This window comes from Podarcis melisellensis (genome assembly GCF_964234715.1).
Source record: "Podarcis melisellensis genome assembly, chromosome: 16".
Classification (NCBI taxonomy): domain Eukaryota; kingdom Metazoa; phylum Chordata; class Lepidosauria; order Squamata; family Lacertidae; genus Podarcis; species Podarcis melisellensis.
This window is the reverse complement of record NC_138533.1, coordinates 25,783,092-25,803,752: the sequence shown is the minus strand read 5'-3', so window position 1 is coordinate 25,803,752 and position 20,661 is coordinate 25,783,092. Positions and strand designations below refer to the sequence as shown.

The 20,661-nt window shown below is 46.5% G+C and overlaps 1 protein-coding gene across 5 annotated transcripts in view; it reads left to right on the top strand.

Annotated features, from left to right (window-relative positions):
• MSI1 (musashi RNA binding protein 1) overlaps positions 1-20,661 on the top strand; it is a 55,336-nt gene that overhangs the window by 18,235 nt on the left and 16,440 nt on the right. For all 5 annotated transcript variants that reach the window (XM_081892507.1, XM_081892509.1, XM_081892510.1 and 2 more), the window contains exons 5-6: positions 5,419-5,460; positions 8,185-8,277. In XM_081892507.1, coding sequence (XP_081748633.1) covers positions 5,419-5,460; positions 8,185-8,277 — 135 coding nt within the window. The remainder of the gene's footprint in view (positions 1-5,418; positions 5,461-8,184; positions 8,278-20,661) is intronic.

Sequence of the window (20,661 nt, the reverse complement as noted above, 5' to 3'; positions counted from 1 at the left end):
ATCTGTCATGGTGGCAGCAGGCCTTGTATTCCACCAGATCTTATAGCCCTTCATCCAGCATCTGCTAGTGTGGCATATCAAGTGTTTTTTCTCTCTCCCCTAATCAAATAGCCCTGTTCAAATACTTATGGTTCTTTGAAAAGTTTTTTTTGAAGAATACGATACTTTTATATGGTGGATAAATTAATGCGGCATACTTTCTGAGTTTGATTAAGCCCAGTGAATATGCCAAAACGGAACAGTTTCTGATTCTGGCAAGTTTTTAAAATTTTCCAGGAAACCCCACAACACTAGGGAAGGTAGTATTTCTGATGCACAGCTTCTCCTTCCTGATATAGGATTACTCTGTAATCAGTTAAAACACTATTGCAGCATAAGCACCACTGATGTCTGTAGCACTTCCTCACAGACAAGGATGCATGGCAGCCTTCACCAGATGTTTGATGCCATCCAGATGTTTTGGACTCCCAGCAGCCCCAGCAGCAAGCATGGGCAGTGGCTAAGGATGATGGGAATTGCAGTCCAGCAACACCTGGAGGGCACCACTTTGACTACCTTAAACTACCAGTGAGAGTGAACTTGGAAAATCCAGCTCCTATCTGTGCCCCGTGATGCAAATCAGAACAAAATTTGGGAGGGGGAGCATGGCAAGACTTTGCAGCAATTTGGAATGGCTCTGAGGGGCCTGAATTCTGCACCATAAGCGAATGAAAAAGAGACAGGAAAATAAATGAGGGGGAGTGGGAAGCAGGACGTCTACAGCCAGACAGTCCTCCCTCCCTTTAATCCTTTGGAGTTTGCCGAACTGGTGGTCCGAAGGGAGTGAAGGAACCCGCAGGATGGTTCCAGCTTCACACTGAGCTGAACCTGTTGTTTACAAGCACCAGCCTCTGTTTGTTTGTTTGTTTGTTTGTTTAAACCATTTTTACCCTGCTCTTTAGCCAAAAAGGCTCCCAGAGTGGCTCACATACAATCAATTAAAAACAAGACAGTTCTTGCTCGCCGGCTTACAGTCTACAAGGCACAACACCCGAAGGGAAAGGGACACAGAGGGAAGAGAGGAAAAAATAAGCAAACTTGGGCACCAATTCTTAAACAGCAGTTCTTATCATGATTGGCTAACAGTTCCGCGATTGGAAGGAAGTGATGCTGAACTTAGAAGAAGAAGAAGAAGAGTTTGGATTTGATATCCCGCCTTTCACTCCCTTTTAAGGAGTCTCAAAGCGGCTAACATTCTCCTTTCCCTTCCTCCCCCACAACAAACACTCTGTGAGGTGAGTGGGGCTGAGAGACTTCAGAGAAGTGCGACTGGCCCAAGGTCACCCAGCAGCTGCAGGTGGAGGAGCGGAGACGCGAACCCGGTTCCCCAGATTACGAGACTACCGCTCTTAACCACCACACCACACTGGCTCTCTTAGTGTGGACAACCGATCCAAAAGTACCCCTAAGCTGCGTCTGCTACTCCTTCAGAGGAAGTTTAACCCCATCAAGATCAGACAAGCTCCCATCCTTCTGGAACAACTGTCTCTGTCTGAGTTAGAGTCGTCTTCCCTTCTAGTTTTTATCAGTCAAGTGGGGCAAGGGTCCAGAGTGCAAGTGGTTGCCCTGACTGATTACAAGCACCATGTCCACATCCTTGAGCCCTACTAACTGAAAGTCATCTAGCATAACAGGACTAGACAGTGCTCTAGACTCCTCAAGATTCATTTGCTGTAACAGTGGAGTCATGATCCTTGGAGGATGCAAACAAATTTATCTTCAAAATGCTCTGCAAACAAACTCAGTGAGCTACCATTGGTTCTGCCACCTTCTATGAGCCGGAATGTCAAAGGCCCCACACTACCTGCAAAAGCTCTGCTGGACAGGACAGTGAGAATGCAAAGGACACAGCAATGTATGCCTTCTTTTCTGGCTCGAAGAGCTTTCACCAGTGTTGGCTTACCTTCGACTGGAGTTTTCCTCCATTTGCATTCAAGTCATCTCCCAGCTTTGTTTCCTCGCCGTAAGCTCTGGAATATACTAAGGAACCAAGCAGGCTCCATGAAGTGGGAGAGGGTCATTGGCCCAAGCCACTTGGATCTTCCAGAGATTGGCCAGAGCACCAATCACATCTGCCAGAAATACCCTAGAGCCATCTGGAAATCCATTGGATCCATCAACCTCAAAGGATGGACCATCCAAATAAAGTCCCTGACCTGATACTGAAAACCTAAATCTCAGCAGGAAGTGATCTGACCATGACAAGTGACTAGTGTCAATATCCCCTACTTTCAGATCACCCTCTTCCTGCCCAGTTGAGAAAACAAGGTCCAGAGTGTGGCCTGCCATGTGTGTTGGGCTGGTGGCAGGTTGGCACAGCCCCATGGTCGTCATGGCAGCCATGAAGTCCTGAACTACCCCAGAGCCTGTCGCCTTGGCATGGATGTTGATGTGCCCCCCAAACCAGCAGTCTGGGAGTCTGCAACACCCCCTCTGAGACCAGTTCTTTCAGTTCAGGCAGGGTGATTGATGGACAGCGAGGCAGGTTGTAAACTAGCAAAGTTACAGAACAGAAGGACATGTTCTATGCCTCCTGGTTCTTACAGAGGCCCTATTCTTAAGGAAAGAGGGATGCCCCGCATACCTGCCCCAAGGTATTTGGGGTAGAAAAACATTAAATCTGACCAGAATAAAGGCTCTTCAACATTCAACAACATGCAGATTCCTAAGGTATGCAGCTAAATGGAATGGATCATCAGAAGAGATGCCCAAGGAGTGAGGTGAGCAGGTTGTCCCTGAACAAGACCTGTATTGTCTAATCCTCTTTTTAAAGCATCCGAATCAGTGTCCATCACTTTCTCTCTTGTGGGAGTGAATTCCATAGCTGAGCTATGCGCTGTGTCATTCTCCAATGAAGGACTATGGTGCTGTTAGCAAGAATAAGAACATCAGAAGATCCTGCTGGATTGGGCCAATCCCCCTTCTAGTCTAGCATCCTGTTCCCATAATAACCAACCAGATGCCTGCAAGAAGGACCCAAGCACAAGAACCCTCTTGGCTCCTGTTATTTTCCATTAATGCCTCTAAAACCTTTCAGAATCTTCAGTTTAGTTTGGCTATCCTGTAATAGTCAATATCGACCCCCTGGGGTCGATGGGATTGTACAGGGGGTGGATAAAGACCTACGGGTCAACAAGGGCCTATAAGGTTTTGTTTGGAAAATTTTAATTAGGAATTAAGAGCTTCTGAAATAAGGGGTGTGGGCACTGTCAGAGTGATATTGTTATTATTTTTACTTGCTTTACTTCCCTATTTTTTTACTTTTCATTATTCCTAGTATGATAGTGATCTATGATTTGTAAATATTGATGTAAACATTGATATTTCTTGTTTTATTTTGTTTACACCCCTAAGAATCTGGGCTGGAGTTGATGGTAACTTTGTAAGCTCATCAAGGAGTCAATGAACTCAGGGGTCTGGGAAAACCCAGTTTAGTTGAAAGACCTATCTGCTTGCCTGGGTATCTGTAGGATGTTAGCTGCAATTTTGGAACCGGCGGGAGGCTGTATGTGTATTTTTAACATTGAAATTTTAGCGCTATGGTCTTTCTCTGTTGCCTGCTCTTAATTCTCCAGAATTGATGATGTTGTTACTCCCCCCTGAGATTATGTGATGAACGGAGTGCTAAAAATATACTTAATAAATAGATTCCCCTGGGATCTTTGGGTGGTGGAGGAAGCTACATGTTGGAAGATACAGGGCAGATAAAAGAAAGGGCTTCTTCATGTAGCACATAGTGAAACTATGGAACTCGCTTCCACAGGAGCCAGCAATGGCCACCAACTTGGATGTCTTTAAAAGAGGATAAGAGCAATTCATGGGTCATCAATGGTTACTAGCCAAGATGGCTGTGCTCTGCCTCCACGGTCAGAGGCAATAATGCTTCTGAATGCCAGTAGCTGGAAATCACAGGAGGGGAGAATACTCTTGTGCTTGAATCCTGCTTGCAGGTTTCCCTTTGGGGCATCTGGTTGGCCATTGTGAGAACAGGCTGTTGGCCTGATCCAGCAGGCTTTAATTATGTGGAGTCATAGAGGCTTAACTGTTTCGAAACAGATTTGGATTTCTAGCGTAGATGTGCCTTTGCTCAAGCAGTCAAGATAGCCTTCGTCTTGTGGAACAGGGATGGCGAAACTGTGGCCTGCCAGCTGTTTCTGGACTATTGCTCCCAGCATCCCTGACCACTAATTGTGCTGGTCAGAGTTAATGGGAGGAGGAGTCCCACAGCACGTGGAGGGACAAAGATTTCCCATCCTTGTAAATGAGCAGCCTTCCCTAGCCTGATGCCTTCCAGCTGTATTGCAGGTCTGGACATGCTTGTTGTGCGGATGATGGGACCATAGGTTGAGCCTAGTGGATCAGGCCAATGGCCCATCTAGTTTCTCTTCTCACAGTGACCACCCAGGTGCCCCAAAGTGAACCCAGAAAGCAACTGTGGTTTCCAGCAACTGGTATTTATAAATTTTCACCGAGTCAAATTTTGAAGAATAAAACAAGGATGAAGTGATTGACAGCAATGTTTTTCTTCCTCCTGCCTTCTCTATACGCAGCTGGGGGTGTGGAGTTTTATAAGTTGTGTGTCTTTGTTTCTTTTAAAAAAATAATTTTTATTAAAGATTTTCTTAGTTTACGAAAGTACATGCACGGTCTCTTTTCTTGGGTTGTGTTTGTTTCTCAATTTGTTCCTTTTACATGGTTTTGTATGTATTGTGGCATTTTATGAATTGTGCCTTGCAGTTATTTTATTGATCAATTATTTTTCATAATTGTTAAGAGTGAATTTCTGTTTAATTATCATTTGCTGATGTTTCCAGAGTTAATTTTACTCTGTGCTGTTACATGCTAATAGATTATTGAATATTACTTTATTTGATATAAGTCATTCCATTTTAAAGTTATGATTTATTATGACTTTTTGTGTTGAATCAGATTATTATAAGCTGTGTGTTCTTTGTTGTATGTTTTGTTGCTGTCAACCAGCTTGTGTATAGCAATATAGAAAGGCAATATGCAGATTAAAAGTGAAAAAATGAAATAAAATGTAAAAACTGAATAGGAAAATGGGTACCATCTCCAGGAATGGTTCAGCTGATAGCCCCAACAATTTGAATGGGAACCTTGCAAAATCCTGTCTTTGGCTAGCTCAACATAATTTCACTGTAGTAGCTTGTGCACAAGGAGTGTGGCATCCCAAAAATGCCCTTTGGATTGACATGTTTCTTGTTGCTTTGTTCTATTCTCCCGTAAGATCTCCTACCACACTAGAAAGCTTCCATTGTGCCAAGAGATGTTGCCTCCACATGTGTGTGCTCTATTATTTCTTAAAGGAAAGTTTTGTGTAGTTTTATTTTTTTTTACCTGCCTCTCCTTGTCTTTCAGATTGACCCAAAGGTTGCATTTCCCCGCAGAGCACAGCCCAAGGTAGGTACTTGTTTACAACTTTTGAGAGTGACCTCCCCCCAACGAATCATACAGGTGCTTTGGGGTCATCAAACTTTGGAACCGCTTCCTTGGCCACCAGGCAGATGCTGGGTGCTGGAGCTTTTCCTCTTGGGTTGATATACAGATGAGCCCTGGACCTTTCCAGCTCCTTGCAGCCGAAACCTCAACATTTTTAGCGCCTGCTGGTTATCGGGTTTATGCCTGTTGTTTCAACCACCGGTGGTGTTCCCTGATGATGGAACAGTGAAGGAAACTGCTCAAGAAGCACCTTTCAAAGCTGGACTCCTCACCTGAGTCTACCTTGCAGTGTTTCCCTCTGTCAAATGTGGCTTTCTTTTGAGTGTCCACACTTCGTTTTTCTAAACCTCCCCGTGGCTCCAGTTTGTGTTGGTCTTGCTTCTTTTTGGGGTTAAGATGTCGACTTGCATGCACTAGAAGCCTGGCTGCCCTCTTCTTAAGTAAGACCTTTGTCCTTGGCTCCTGATGGAAGGAAACAGTTTTATAAGTGACCCAAAGAGAAGCTTAGAGGCAACTGCTTGAACTGTGACCCGCTACAAGCTTGAATGGTCTATATTTTACTTTTTACTGGAAACCAAAAGTTTGATCCAGGGTTTGACAACCTAAGGCCCATGGGCCACAAGTGGCCCACGGGGGTCATTTAACTGGCCCCCGAGCCGCCCACTTGGCGAGTCCCTGCGCGCTGCACTAAACCAACACAGTGCAGTGCGGGGACTCGCTTCTGCAGTGCCAAAAATTGCATCTGTGCATGCGCAGACGCCAAAAATCATGGGTGCATGTGCATGAGAATGCACGATCCAGCCCACAGAGGGATCTCCACTGGAGTGAACCAGCCCAGGCAAGGTAAACCTTGCCGACCCCTTGATTTAACCATTTGGATGCAAAACGGTGGCTTCAGCAGGGGTGTGGGGTGTAAGACAGCCCCGTACAGCAACCTGTGTTTCATATACTGGGCTGACCTGAATGAGTTCAGGAACCTGTGGCCCTCCAGAGAGCGAGCCTCATTTAGCAATACATTGGCTTGCACGGTGGTTTGCGAAAGTTCAAAGGGACAAGTCCTTGCTCCAGGGGACTAATCATCTAAAATTTGACATTGGGGGAGGGGAGGGAGAACTGAGGCAGGAGCGAAACGAGGAAAGAATATGCAGTTAGCTTGAGTTTTATTTTGTTGGGTTCTCACTTTTCTTTCCCTTGCTGCAGACGCTTTACCTGCTGACATCTCCTCTTCTACCCAAGTCTCTCCCAGTTTTCATGCTGCTCTTAACTGCTTTTAATCAAAATGTTAAAATATTGCATTTAAAGCTTGTGAGCTACCCAGACAACATACGCCGTTGAGTGGCCACAGAAATGTAGGAAGTAAAATAAAGGCACCTTTTCTGCCCTTTGCCCTTGGGCTTGATCCGCAAATGAAGAGGGTTGGGTGGATGGGGGAACCCAAGGAGAGGGAACGTGATGTGTGCCAGCCAGCAAAGCGGGGATCAGGGCAGCGAGCGCTCAGGTATCCCAAGTAACCAGCACCACGAGCACATGGTTGGAATTGGGTTAATTCCATTAAGCAGTTTTGGTGACAGAAGGCGCTTTGCTGTTTGGGCGGGCTGTTCTCTAAGGCTTGGAATTGCTGCGGATTAGCTCTGTGCACTCCTTGGGGTAATTAGGAGCATGTGTTTCTTGCAGAGCGGGGACACAGCCATCCCGGGGTGGGGGGGGAGGGCAGCAGTGTGAAGAGAGAGCCTATTTGAAAAGAGCATCCCGGGCCCCTTCTGAGATCAGGGAGTTCTGCAGGGCTTGAAGGGACCAGGAAGATGTACAGAGAAGTCTCTTTCCACAAATGCACTTGCCCTTTCTGAGCATCTCAGAGTGAATGTTCTGCCAGCCATGCTTGGGGTGTGTGTATGTGTGTCTGCCTGTCTCTCTTGCGGTGACTTACCAGCACTCCTGCATCAGATGCAGGGCTTTGTTGCGAGTCTCAGGTGGAAGAGAGAAAACACACACACACACAGCGCCACAGTCCAGCAGTTCTCCTATGCAGGTCCTGCTGAAGTGAATGGGATGAGCTGTTCAAAAACACCCTGTTTAAAAGCTGTTGAAAAAAGAATTTAATGGGTAGGCAAAAGAAGCAAAGCGGCAGGGGAATAAGTAGTTTGCAAGCAGACCAAATTTCATGCAGGAAGTGTCACAGTGAAAATTCTGGATGAAGCGAAGCTGAATTCTGCAAATTGTATAAGTTATGCAGATTAAGTTTCTAGGCTGCACAGCTTCCTGCAATGCAGAAATCTTAACTAAAGCTAAGTTATTCTGCATAATTTAATTATTGGGAGGGGCAAAGAGCTAAGCAGAGGTCACCAAAGCACCACCTGTAACTGCTGTAAAGGTTGTTCATCACGTCCAGCACTTATAATTGCACAAGGCAGCAAACCATCGGAACCTTAAGGACTGGAACTTGGCTTCTTGGTGTGTTTTTTAAGGGGAAAACAATATTTGGTGATGTTCTTTTCTCAGGAAGCAGGATTCTTAATATGCATGGGATAGTGGCACATGGAAATATCTTCCTTTAAACCTGCACATAAATCACGGGATGGTGATAGCATATTTTCTTTAGCTGGCAAAGTGAAATGAAGTTTTTGTAGTTTTGAAGGAGTGGCCCTTTTTGCTGTCCTGCTGCCTTCTTGTCCTTCTGTCTTCTAGATGGTGACACGGACCAAGAAGATATTTGTGGGCGGCCTCTCCGTGAACACCACCGTGGAGGATGTGAAACAGTATTTTGAACAATTTGGGAAGGTAAGTGCTTTGGGTCCAGTTAAGCAGCCAACTGCACCCCTCCTCTGGGTATATCTAAACTGCAGCCATAACCTGGTTAGCAATCTGGGAAATGTAGTTCAGTCAGTGGAGGCAGGGAGGTGTTAGGAAGCAGAATTTTCAGTACTCTTGCCAAACTTGCAATTCCCAGGATACTTTGCAGGGAAGCTGTGATTGTATAAAACCAATATTACACCTTTTGGGGTTTGCTGAAGGAAAGGATTAGGAAATTCAATGTTTTCCTTGCTAAGACATCCACAGATAGCTTGGTGTTCTGTCAGCTGACCTGGGAAAAAGCTGCCTGGCCTGTTCTTCTGCCTTTAAGACCAGTCTAAAGTGCAGAAATCAGCAGGTGATCAGTGGTACCACTTCCTGCTAATCACCAGAGCTGCTAAAGGCAGAGCTACAAGGACTGCTTGTAAAGTTGGCGATTCCAGCTTCACGGGAGGTTTATTTTAAAGGTGTTTTGCCAAGTAACCCAACAAGTCCATGCTCCCTCTCCAACCCAAATTCTCAGATGAGGCTGAGGACTAGTGGCATGGCCAGTTCATAGTTCTAGGTGATTTGTATTTTCATTAGAGCCCCAAACCACGTGATCCTCAACTAAGTTTGAAGTTCTGACCCTAAGAGTCATCCACTCCTAAGCCTTATAGTTGACTGAACCCCATCCACACTCTTCAAATAGTCTCTCTCTCTCTCTCTCTCTCTCTCTCTCTCTCTCTCTCTCTCTCTCTCTCTCTTTTCCCTTCCCCAAACAATTAAGTCATTTTGGTGCCTGAAATGGAAAATGGCCCTCCCTGTTACTTGATGATGATAATAAATTCAGCTTATTGGTTACTGGACACATAAGAATTCTCCAAACAACTCAGAAAATGTTAAAAGCATAAAGCATGACATGACATCAGAAAAAAAGAACAATGCATTCAAGAAAAGCCGTACAGTAATCCAGCCGAACAGCACCAGAATCATTCCATCACTAGGGAGCAAAGTCACGATAATCCTCCCAGTGCCTGAGAGAAGTTGTAAGTTTTTAACCTGGCGCTGAAAGGCTGTTAATTAAGAGACCCCAGTGCGGGGCTCAATCATCCAAGAAGCTCTTCCGTGAGCTTGCACAGATCCCCCGGTGAATTAAGTTCCAGGGATCAGACCTGTTCGCCTCCCACACTACCACCATAGTCTGATACCTGTGGTGGCCATCTTCCCTTTCTGAGCGTCTCCTGCCCCCTTTTCTTTCAGGGACCTGTGATGCCACCTTATCCAGATTTCAGTTTCATCTAAGTTGCTCCCCAATTCTTGGTGCCTTTTTTTTTTTTTTTTTAGTTTTTAGTCTTCAGCAACTAGCCCAATTGCCTGCTTTTGGTTGTTAGGAGCTGAATCTGAGCCCAGAACACTGATGCTGTGTGAACTTTTTTTGTTAGTGCATAGCCATCCTATTTTACTTTTTTATTTTATAAACCTATAAACATTTTATAAACATAACTTCCAGAGCGTGGCTCAGCCTTATCCCTCAACCTGGTACCCACCAGATACTTTGGATTTGGCAACTCCCACCAACTGTTAGCGTTATGTGCCATGCTGACTGATGATCTGAAGGGCACCTGGTTGGGGAAGACTGGTATAAAAACAATATAGTCATCAAAATACACTCGTACCTCGGAAGTCGAACGCCTTGCGAGTCAAACGTTTTGGCTCCTGAATGCCGCAAACCCGGAAGTGAGTGTTCCAGTTTGCGAACGTTCTTTGGAACCTGAACATCCGACGTGGGTTCTGCGGGTTCTGATTGGCTGCAGGAAGCCGCGCCTTGGTTTCTGAACATTTTGGAAGTCAAACAGACTTCCAGAACAGATTCTGTTCGACTTCCAAGGTACGACTGTAATAAGAAGTGGTGGAAAGAGCAGGTCAAAAATACAGTGCTGAAACAAAAAATGGTTGGAAAAGTAGAAAGGTCTTTGTCTGGTATGCTGTGAGTGAGCCTCCCTCGAGAGATAGTTGCCCAGGCAGGGTGTCATAGGAACACAGGAGGAACATAGGAAGCTATCTTATACTGAGTTAGGTCATTGGTCCAGCTAGCTCAGTATTGTCTGCACTGACTGGCAGCGTCTTTCCAGGGTTTCAGGCAGACTATACCTGGAGACGCTGGGGATTGAACCCGGGACCTTCTGTGTGCAAGGCAGATGCTCTGTCACAGAGCTCTGGCCCACCATTAGTCACGCTCCTCTATTCAGAGAGTGGGTTGGCTCCAGTAATGGGCCTCCAAAAACGACCTGAGTCCATGAGCAGGTTGTCCTTGTGGCACAAGTCCCAAGTGGTATGTAGTGCTTTAAAGGCGATCTGCCAACACTCTGAATTCTGCTCGAAACCAGATGGTGAGCTCTGTCAACACTGGCATAGTGATGTGGTCCTAACAGCTGGTCCCAGTTAGCTGCCCAAAGCGGATGTGTTTTCAGGTACTCTCTTCTGTACAGTCTTCAAGGGCAGCCCCACAAACATTTGGCATATCTGTTTGCCTGTTATGGTCTCTTAATAGCTTGTCCCAGTGTGAAGGATTATGGGGGGGGCACTTTAAAAGGGCTCAGATGGGCTAATTCTAGCAAGTAACCATGTGCCTTTCTATACCCACCAGGGTCTTTTGGGGGTGGGGGATAGACCCAAGCTTGTGAATGCTTGCTAACTGCTGCCTGGTGATTCTTAGCTGAATGCAGAAGAGCTAAGTGGGAACCTTCGAAGGGTTTTAAGGAAAAAATCATATAATTGTGCAGTTGGAGGGGCCCCAATGCAGGAATCACACAACCGATGGCAATTTTGTGAGGTTTGTGAAATCCCCACCATTGTCTGTCCAACCCCACTCACAGGCTATGGGGTGGGGTGCCTCCTTGGAAGTGAATACCGTTCAATCTGTGGAACTTCCTTCTGAGCAAGTTTTTTAAAAGTTCTTCAGGATTTATTTTTTTTAAAAAAGAAAGATTCTAGCAGAGATTAAATACCACTGTCTGTTCTCTTTCTCAGGACCCCCATTTTTTTATTTTAAACTTTTACTGATTTGTTGATTTGTTGTATCTGGTTGGCCACTGGGAGAACAGGATGCTGAACTAGGTGGGCCATTGTTCTGATCCAGCTTCCGGGCTCTTTCTAACGTTCTTAACTGGGGGTGATGCCTTATCTCTTGGGGAGGGAGAGGCTCATGGTGAGAGAGACCGCCTTGTTCCCCACAGGCCCTCTTGGGTGCTGAGATCAGCAGAGGGGGTCATCTTGGTAGTTCCTTTGCCCTCAGATGCTCGGGGTAATGGTGGTGGCTTGGACCAGGGCCTTCTTGTGGTGGCCCCTAAGCTGTGAAACTCCTTCCCCACAGAGCACCTTCTGGGGAATGCTGAAGTCAGACCTCTTCATCCTGGCTTTTGACACTTTGGGGTGCATGTTTTTAAGACCCACCTTATGTTTATGATCGTAACCTGTTCGAAATTGTTTTTGAATATTGTGTTTCAATGCTGTAACCTGCCCTGGGGCCCCAGGGTGTGAAGGGCGGGAATTAATAATACTCAAATTGGCATGATCCAGGAGGAGCGGAACCACACCTTTGCCCGGGATCTTGCTGTTTGCCCAACTGCTGCCCCATTTCAAGAATCTGTAACCACAGAAAAGTAGAGTTGGAAGGGGTACCCAAAGGTGCAGGAATTACAGCGTAGTTGTCTGTGCAGGAGACGAATCTTCCCCACTGTGGGTTTGAGAGAGAGCCCACAGCCCTTTTGCTTTCCTTCCTTTGCCCCTGCTACACATCCTGCTGAACTCCTTACAAAATTACTTCCTGGGGCAGGCGGCTCCGGCGTTTGGATGGCATTTGATACTTGGCAGCTGCTGTCGGCCTTCCCTCCTGGCCAGGAGAGCCAGCCAGCCAGCCAGCCGCTGTTGCACATGACTCTGCACCCTGTGTGGATCCTAAGCTCTCTTCTATGACGTTGCTTCCACAGAGCCCTCCCTTATGTGGCCATGGATGCTCTTTGATCAGTAGTTGGCAGTGAAGGGGGCACCTTCGTGTCCCAGCATAGATCAAAGGTACAGATATACAAATGTGTAGTCCCCCCCCTTCCTTTCACTCCCCCCCCCCCGTCTTCTGGCTCAAAGAATCACAAAACCAGCTTCACCCTTTTTGTCTCTGTTGCTCGCCTAGTCTTGCCCAAAGACTTTTATAGATAGTTTTATCATTATCTGTATAGTTAGACTTAGATGTAGGAAAAACAATAATAATAATAATAATACATTTCAGCTGTTTATAGTGATTTTTTTTCTTTTTTACCTTTTTCTTTCCCACTGTTGTTGTGTTTTAATTTTTTGTACGTAGCTTTGAAGGTCGCATAGTGTAGATGACCGCGGTAGCACATGTGTGTTAGCGACACTCCATTTTCATATCCACCTCCAAATCATATGCTTAGACAATGAATGTAGAACTTGAAAACAGGTTCTTTTTTTGGGGGGGGGGGGAGAAGTGGCCGTGTGTATATATCTCCCCTGCAGCAAATTGATTTCAGAATTTGCCTCTGCCAGCAGCAGCTTGGTAGTGAAAGGATTCTACAGGACTTTTCTGCATGGATCTCTTTCTTGGCCTAAGTAATGTATGAACACATGGAACAGGTGGGTCAGGGTTTAGCGGAGAGCTGGAATCAGAAGCCCATCCCTTGCCCAAACTTCTGGTTCATGCTGATTTGGTATCAGGTTAGACCCTGCTAAGGTGGCACAAAGGTATGTGGCCTCGTCCAGCCTCTGAGACCCAAGTATGTATTTATTTATTTCATGAAATTCATACACCTCTAGACTGTTTAAAAAACCTCAAAGTGGTCTGCAAAGAGAGTAAAACAATAAAACTCAGTAAAAACAACTCTTTAAAACATTCAAAAGATAAAATCGGCAATTAAGAAAAAACAAGATTTAAACATACACCAGCATTCTACATGACTGGGTAGGCTTATCTATAAATAAAAATGTTTCTAGCAGTACTGTACAGTGAAGGTGCCTGTCTGATGTCAATAGGCAGGGAGTTCCACAGTGTTGGTGCTGCCACACTACAATACTTATTTCTTACAAATGCGGAATGGGTATTACGTGGCACGTGTAGCAGTGCCAGTTCCGCAAATCGAAGCGGTTGTGTGAGCATATTTGGGGTAATGAGATCTCACAGGTAAACTGGTCCCAAGATGTTAAGGGCTTTATATACTAACACCTTGAACTTGGCCTGGTAGCAAATTGGCAATCTACCACAGCCAATCAAGTGCAATGGAAACCCCACATGAAACCTTGAAGTTATATCACTCCACAATGATTATTTTAATTTATTACCCATTCTTAGCTCTTAAGGTCCCAGGACACGTGCCAACAATTTAAAAGACAGCTTAAAAAACAGTTTTTAAAACTTGTACCTATAAAAAGAAATGCAGTCATGAAAATAAGGTGGATCCTGAAAATATACATCTCAAGTCCAAAGACCAGGATAGAAGACCCCTCCAGACCAGTGTTTATTTTTTAGTGGGTGTAATTCTACAACATTCCATTGACACAATAACAGTGCATTAGAGGTGGATTTATGCAGGACTGATCACACATCGTTCTGCTTTATCAGCTGACCTGTGATGCATCCCCAGCGTTATTGCTGTCTGGCTGTGTGTGTGCTCTATAGTGGAACTGAACAACAACAAAAAAGCAACAACCCTAGAACATTCGCAATATTAAAAAGTTGCGTGATTTCAGCAGGAAGTTGCAGGACATCCACTGATTGTAAAGCAAGCAGTACGACCTCCCTGGAGGTCTGCAGGTGCAAAGAGTATTGAAAGTGGATTGATGGCTGTTGGCTAAATAGTAAAGATTAGAGCATTGAAACCAGAATTACTTAGAACCACCCTGATACCATTATGAGCTCAGATCGTAATGGATGCACAAGAAAAAAGGATGCCTGGAAGGACCCCTAGGCCAAGAAGCTAAGGGCTGGCTCAGTCGCAGTTTCTCCCCTTAAAACTAGAGGAACAAATTGGATAAATTGAGGCTCTGCCCAGTCCTTTATTTGGGGATGAGTCACTCCAAATCCTCCATCTCCTGTATAAGAGGAGAAATTTGAAGCAGTTTGCAATTGAAGCCAAATCTTCCAAATTTGCAGTATGCAAAGCACAACTTCCCTTGGAAACCAACACTTACCTGAATTTTGTGAAGCAGTTTTGCAACCAAAGAGCTTTTATAAAGAATGCATATATAGGGGAAGGTGTGCATAAAGATGAAGGAGTTAGTGAAAATAACATACAGAAATGCATTGCATTAGGGAAATCTTGCAAAAATGTGTACAATAGTCAAAACTGCATTATAAAGGTGTTTGTTAGAAGAAATGCACACTAAAATACTGATGAATTTAAAAGAAAGGAAGAAAGGAGCAAATTGCTGCAAAATGTGGAGAGCTGAAATGAAGATGAAGAAGAATAAGAGACTGAGGGAACCGAGATTGACAGATCTTTCCATCTCTATTTCCGTGAATAAGAAGTGTCAGCTCCTGGCAGTTCTTGCAGGAGAGCAATCCACTGCTTAGCCTGTAAACCTTGCTCCAACTCTGCTTCCTTCTGTTTGGGGGGGGGGGCGGGCAGATGGCTCAGAGGATGGTCCCAGGGCCTGCCTTCCAATTCTGCTGCTGAAGATGAGCAGGCCGGCCCTCTAAGCTGCTTGGCTAGGAGCTATAAGCAAGCTGCTCTGAGCTCCTTGAGGGAAAATCAGGGTAGAGCAGTCAAACTAAATATATATATAGTGGACTGTCCAGAGCTCCGGTGAGACCGATCAAAGCAGCAAACCCCGGGAGCCAGTTTCTGACAACGACCTGTCATCGGCCTACAAAATCCACATGTGACTGGGACTAAGAAGCGGGCATGCTGGAGAAAGGTGCCAACTAATGAACGGCTTCAGATTACTCGAGTAAGTGAGCCAAGTCACTGCAAGGGAATTTAAACACACACACCTCACTCTGCCCTGACCCCTCCAGTTCCTAAGCACATGTAAAATCCAGCATGTGCATCAGGGAAAAAAATAGAGAAGTCTGGGTGGGTATGGGGGAGAAGGAGACAAATTCTGTGCTAGTCAGCAGAAACTTAACTGGAGAGAGAGGGACCACCAGCTTTCCTTCCAGGGAGCATCAAATTGCAGCAGCTTATGTGGGTTGTCAGGTGTCTGGGATGGGGCTTAAGTACTTTGGAAGGTATGTAGGCATGCAGGACTGAAGGGTCCCCCGCAGCCATGAAAGGAAGTAGTCAAGTGCACCACCAGCTCCTGTGATTGGCCGGCAGTATGACCCACCTGGATTGGCTGGTCCAGGTATAAAGACTGTGAGAATCTTGGCTTTCCCCCCTCTTCACCTGGTCAACAGCACAGATCCAGTTGCGATCCAGTTGCCAACTGAAATCTGATTGGTTGGGCTGGATTTTGATGTGTCTTTCTCTCTCCCACCCTTAATATGAGAGAGCATGGTTGACATGGTGAATTGGATGCCGCCTTGCAGGCTGCTCAGCCATCCTAAAGCAGATGTTTCTCTTTTTGGCATTTTTAAGGACACTCTCCCTGACAACCAGCTCACAAGGGAAAAGTCATTGGCCTTTGTTTTAAGGTCAGGTTTACAGAAGGGTCTTTATTTGCCTGCTTTCCCTCCTCCCTGGAAGAAAACGCTGCTCAGTTATCTCATAGAAGTATTGACAGATTTTGCTGAAACTCTGGAAAGGAGAGAAAATTCACAGAGGGTGATGCACCTTCCTTCTCGCCTCCAGTTTTGCTGGGTTTTTAATAATCCCACTCAGCCACACACTCTGGAAACTGGAAAAGGACGGCTTGGTTCTTGGTCAGCAGTGGTTTGCAGTACAAGAACTGACTGCAATTTTACATCTATAAATGCCTGCCTCTAGATGGGACCATTTCTAATGGCAGGGAAGCATTCACTTCTATAACTGAATATTCCCTCCAAACATAAATACTTTTTGCGCATAGAGAACTTTCAAGGGTTAGAACCCTTCTCCTTCTAGTTTTCTATAATATATTCCTAACCTCATCGTCTCCAGATATTTTAGGCTAAAGCTCTCATGCTCCCTAACCATTGGCAGTGTGGGCTGGGGGCTGATGGGAGTTGTAGTCCTAAATATACAGAGAGCATCAGGATAGGGAAGGCTGTGTGTGTGTGTGTGTGTGTGTGTGTGTGTGCATGCATATAAATTTATATATTGCTTGATTGTAAAACAAAAGAAAACCGCAAAGCGGTTTACAAAAAGAATAAAACAATGAAATTATTTGGGGTTTTAAAAAAACACAGTTAAAAACAACTATTTAAAACATTAAAAAAATTAAAATCAACAATAAGCTAAAAAGCTGATTAAAGCTTTTAATAAACATAAATAAATGTTGACATAATAATATCAACATTATTATGCATGTGCAAATAGGCTTCCCTAAACAAAATATTCTTAGTAAACACTGAGAAGAATACAGCCTGATGTTAATAGGCAGGGAGTTAGAAAGTGTAGGTGTTGCCATAGTATAATACTAAGTTTTTACAAATGCAGAACAGGTGTTATATAGCACCTATACCTGCCAAACCTGCAGATTGGAGTAGTTGAGTAGACGTATATGGAGTAAGGTGAGCTCACAGGTAAACTGGTTCTGTATAGTGGGGAAACTTGTGGTCTTCCAGATGTTTTTTGGATCACAACTCCTGTCATCCCTGAATATTGGGCCATTGAGGCTGGGGTTGATGGGAACTGTAGTCCAAAAAACATCTGGAGGGCCACATGTTCCCTATCCCTGATCTGCACAAACAGGCAAGGAAGTAAATGTCTTTCTCAGCTATGCTAAATCTATACATTAAATAGATTCCGTATACCTCCGCAGGTATATCTATTTCACCCATACAGTCTATACTAAGTCTGCAGTGGCACAGCTGAGGCAAAGTTTTCCTTCCTTGCCTGTTGTTTGTGAACACCTGTCCTCCAGGGATTAAGAGGTGGGGTCGCTCCCTCTGGGTGGTGTGTTGAGCCTGCAGCTATAACTAGGTGAGAGACTTGGTTGCAAGGAAATTATCGTTCACGCCTGCTGCTACTTACCTTGCCCCATGAGATACTTCCTCACATTGAAGTGCCACACCCCTGCACCTAGATCCCTGCATGCTTCTGGGTCTGTTCGGCTCTCCTGCGATGCCTCCACCCTCCAGGCTTGAACATGTAAATCTGCTGTCCTTCCATTGGACTACAGCTCCCATCAGCCTCAGCATCGTATGGCCATTTGGGCTGGGGCTGATAGAAGCTGCAGTCCAAAACAGCTGGAGGGGGCACCAGCTTGGGGATGACAGGTACATAAGAACATACGGATAACCTGCTAGATCAGGCCAATGGCTCGTCTGGTCCAGCGTCACAGTGGCAAGCCAGATGCTCCATTGGGAAACCTGCAAACAGGAATTGAGCAACAAGAGCACTCTCCCTCTCCTTCGGTTTCTAGCAATTGGTATTCACAAGCCTCCAGCTGTGGAGGTGTCATGACTAGTACAGTGGTACCTCAGGTTAAGTACTTAATTCATTCCGGAGGTCCGTTCTTAACCTGAAGCAGCACTTTAGCTAATGGGGCCTCCTGCTGCTGCTGCTGCTGCGCCGCCGGAGCACAATTTCTGTTCTCATCCTGATGCAAAGTTCTTAACCCGAGGTAATATTTCTGGGTTAGCGGAGTATGTAACATGAAGCGTATGTAACCCGAGGTACCGCTGTAGCCATCAATAGCCCTCTCCACCATGAGTTTGTCTAATCCTTTTTTAAAGCCATCTAGGTTGGTGGCCATAACTGCCTCCTGTGGGACTGAGTTCCATAGCGGCATGAAGCCGTCCTGTTCTTCCTTCTATCCTGAATTTTAAACGTTCAACTCCATTGGATGCAAATAAAAAACAAAACATAGTAGCCGTGAAAGGAGGTTTCCTCCTCCCCGCAAGATAAGTGATTCTGGCCTAGTTTTCTCTGTGATAAATAAATCTTGCAGCTGGGGCTTTGCACCATGGCATGCGCCTCCGTTTGGAAAGCTCCTCCGTGCAGAAGGCTATCATAGTCCTTTCACTGACATGCTACCTCAATGAGTGCAGTCTGCGTTTTCTGCAAAGGATCATTCCATCGTTTATGTCCCCTCTTGTTTTGAAGTGGCCCGGCTCGGATGCAGGTTTCATCCGCCTCAGTGGGCACTAGGCCTCTGCACTAGATTAGAGATCCCTCCCTCCCTCCCTCCCACACACACACACACACACACACACGTTCTAAAAATAAAATGCAGTGCACTTCCTCTCCCCCCCACCTGACTCAGAGTTCCACCTCCAGATAGGATGTGAAGGTGGAACGGAAGTGAGGCTGAGGGGGCGTTCTGCTATTTATACCCTCTGTCTCTATAAGCGAAGGCCTCTCTTTCTGAATATGCTCTCTGCCTGCACTCCTCAGCGGCGCTTTCTTCCAGAAAAGCTTTTGGCTGGCTTGCGACGCCTACGGCAAGGAGTGGCGGGGTGGATTTTATTTGGGAGAGACGAGACACAGCTAGTAAACATCCTCCTGCCACTGGCTCGTGGATGTTAAAGCATCTAATCACTACACTGTGCTCTGCGGCTCAGCCTTCCCCCAAGCTGGTCCCTCCCAGCTGCTCTTGGACTACAACTCCAATCAGTCCCAGTTGCTGGGAGCCGTAGTCCAAAAGGGGGGACTTTGAATGTCCAGAAGAAGAGAGCCTAGATCACCATGATGGTCACTTCTCTATAACTAGACTACAGTGGTACCTCGGTCTAAGAACTTAATTCGTTCTGGAGGTCCGTTCACCTGAAACTGATCTTAACCAGGTGCACCACTTTAGCTAATGGGGCCTCCCACTGTGGCCACGCCGCATGTTCTCATCCTGAAGCAAAGTTCTGAACCTGAAGCATATGTAACCCGAGGTACCACTGTACTGCAAAACTGGTTCTTTGTTTGAAACTCTGGGAAGCTGCTGCTGCTGCCAGTCAGCGTGGACAGTAAGGAGCTGGGTGGACTGACGGTCCACTTCAGTATAAGGCAACTTGGGGAGGGATGGAGCTCAGGGGTAGGGCATCTGCTGTGAATGCAGAAGGTTCAATCTAAAGCAGGGCTGGGATAGACTCCAGCCTAAAGATCTGCTGCTGGCCAGTGTAGAAAGTATTGTGCTAGATGGGTCAACAGTTCCTAAGCTTCCTGTGTTCCTAAGCTGTGGCGCTGACCCGTAGTCTGGTGGAACGGACTTGTGACTGAGCCGAGAGCTTTGCACAGTGTGTGCGAGGGCTGACAGGGCCTCCCTCGTAGGAGGCTATTGTGTGCCTGGAGGAGGAGGAGGGAACGAATGGCCCTGGCTCTCCCTCAGGAGGCCCACAAGGACCATCTCCTCCATGAGGAGGGTCTGTCCCCAGCAGGGATGCCTTTTGTGTGGCTGTTGAGAAGCGCTTTTTTTTCCCTGGGAGAGAGAAAGAGAGAGCATTAGAGCTGGCGCTAATCTGATCCAGCAGCTCGGATTGGAGGGACCAGGGTTGCCACAGCAACCAGGCCCCAAGAGAAGCCATCCCCAGCCAGCCTCTTTTGTTCCGGGGCGTTGGCAAAGCCAGCCACTGCGGTGGCGGCGGCCTCCCTCCAGAGAAGAAAAGGGCACTGGAGAAAGGGGCCCAGGGGAGCAGCGGGGGGTCTCCCCCCCCCCAGCAGAGGGATCTGCCCAAAGAGGCACCCAACGGGCAGCCGCTACAATAGCCGCCCGCCGGGGGCTGCCACTCACACTTAGCGCTTGCCCGCCTGAACTTGGCGGCTCCGCCATAATCCCGCCTCTCCCCTGCCCTGGGTTTCCATGGACACCGGAGCCTATTGAGGACACACATTTTCCGCCTGTGAAATTGAATGCCCACCCGGTGTCAGGGAAGGCCTCCCTCGTCAATGGGGACGTGCTTGGAGAGCTCGAGGGGGGGGGAGAGGGGGAGACCGGCTGGCTAGCTGGCCGTTCCCAGGGATGCTCCTGTCCACCATCTTCTTCCCTCCTGGCTTTTCATCCCAGGCTTCTTTGATGCAGTAGAGGAGAGGGCCATTGATGCCTTCTAGCTGTGATGGTTGTGCTCCACAGTCTGAGAGAGCAATGCTTCTGAATACCAGTTGCTGGAAGCCACGGGAAGGGAGAGTGCTCTTGTGCCTGGGTCCTGCTTGTGTGTTTTCCCCGTAATGGGCATCTGGTTGGCCCCAGTGAGAACAGGATGCTGGATCCAGCAGGGCTCTTCTTAGGTTTTATGTTCTTATGCAACCTTGAAGCCTGCCTCCATTTCTCCGGGGCTTAGTGTGCTCGCTGACCACTTTGTGGAAGATT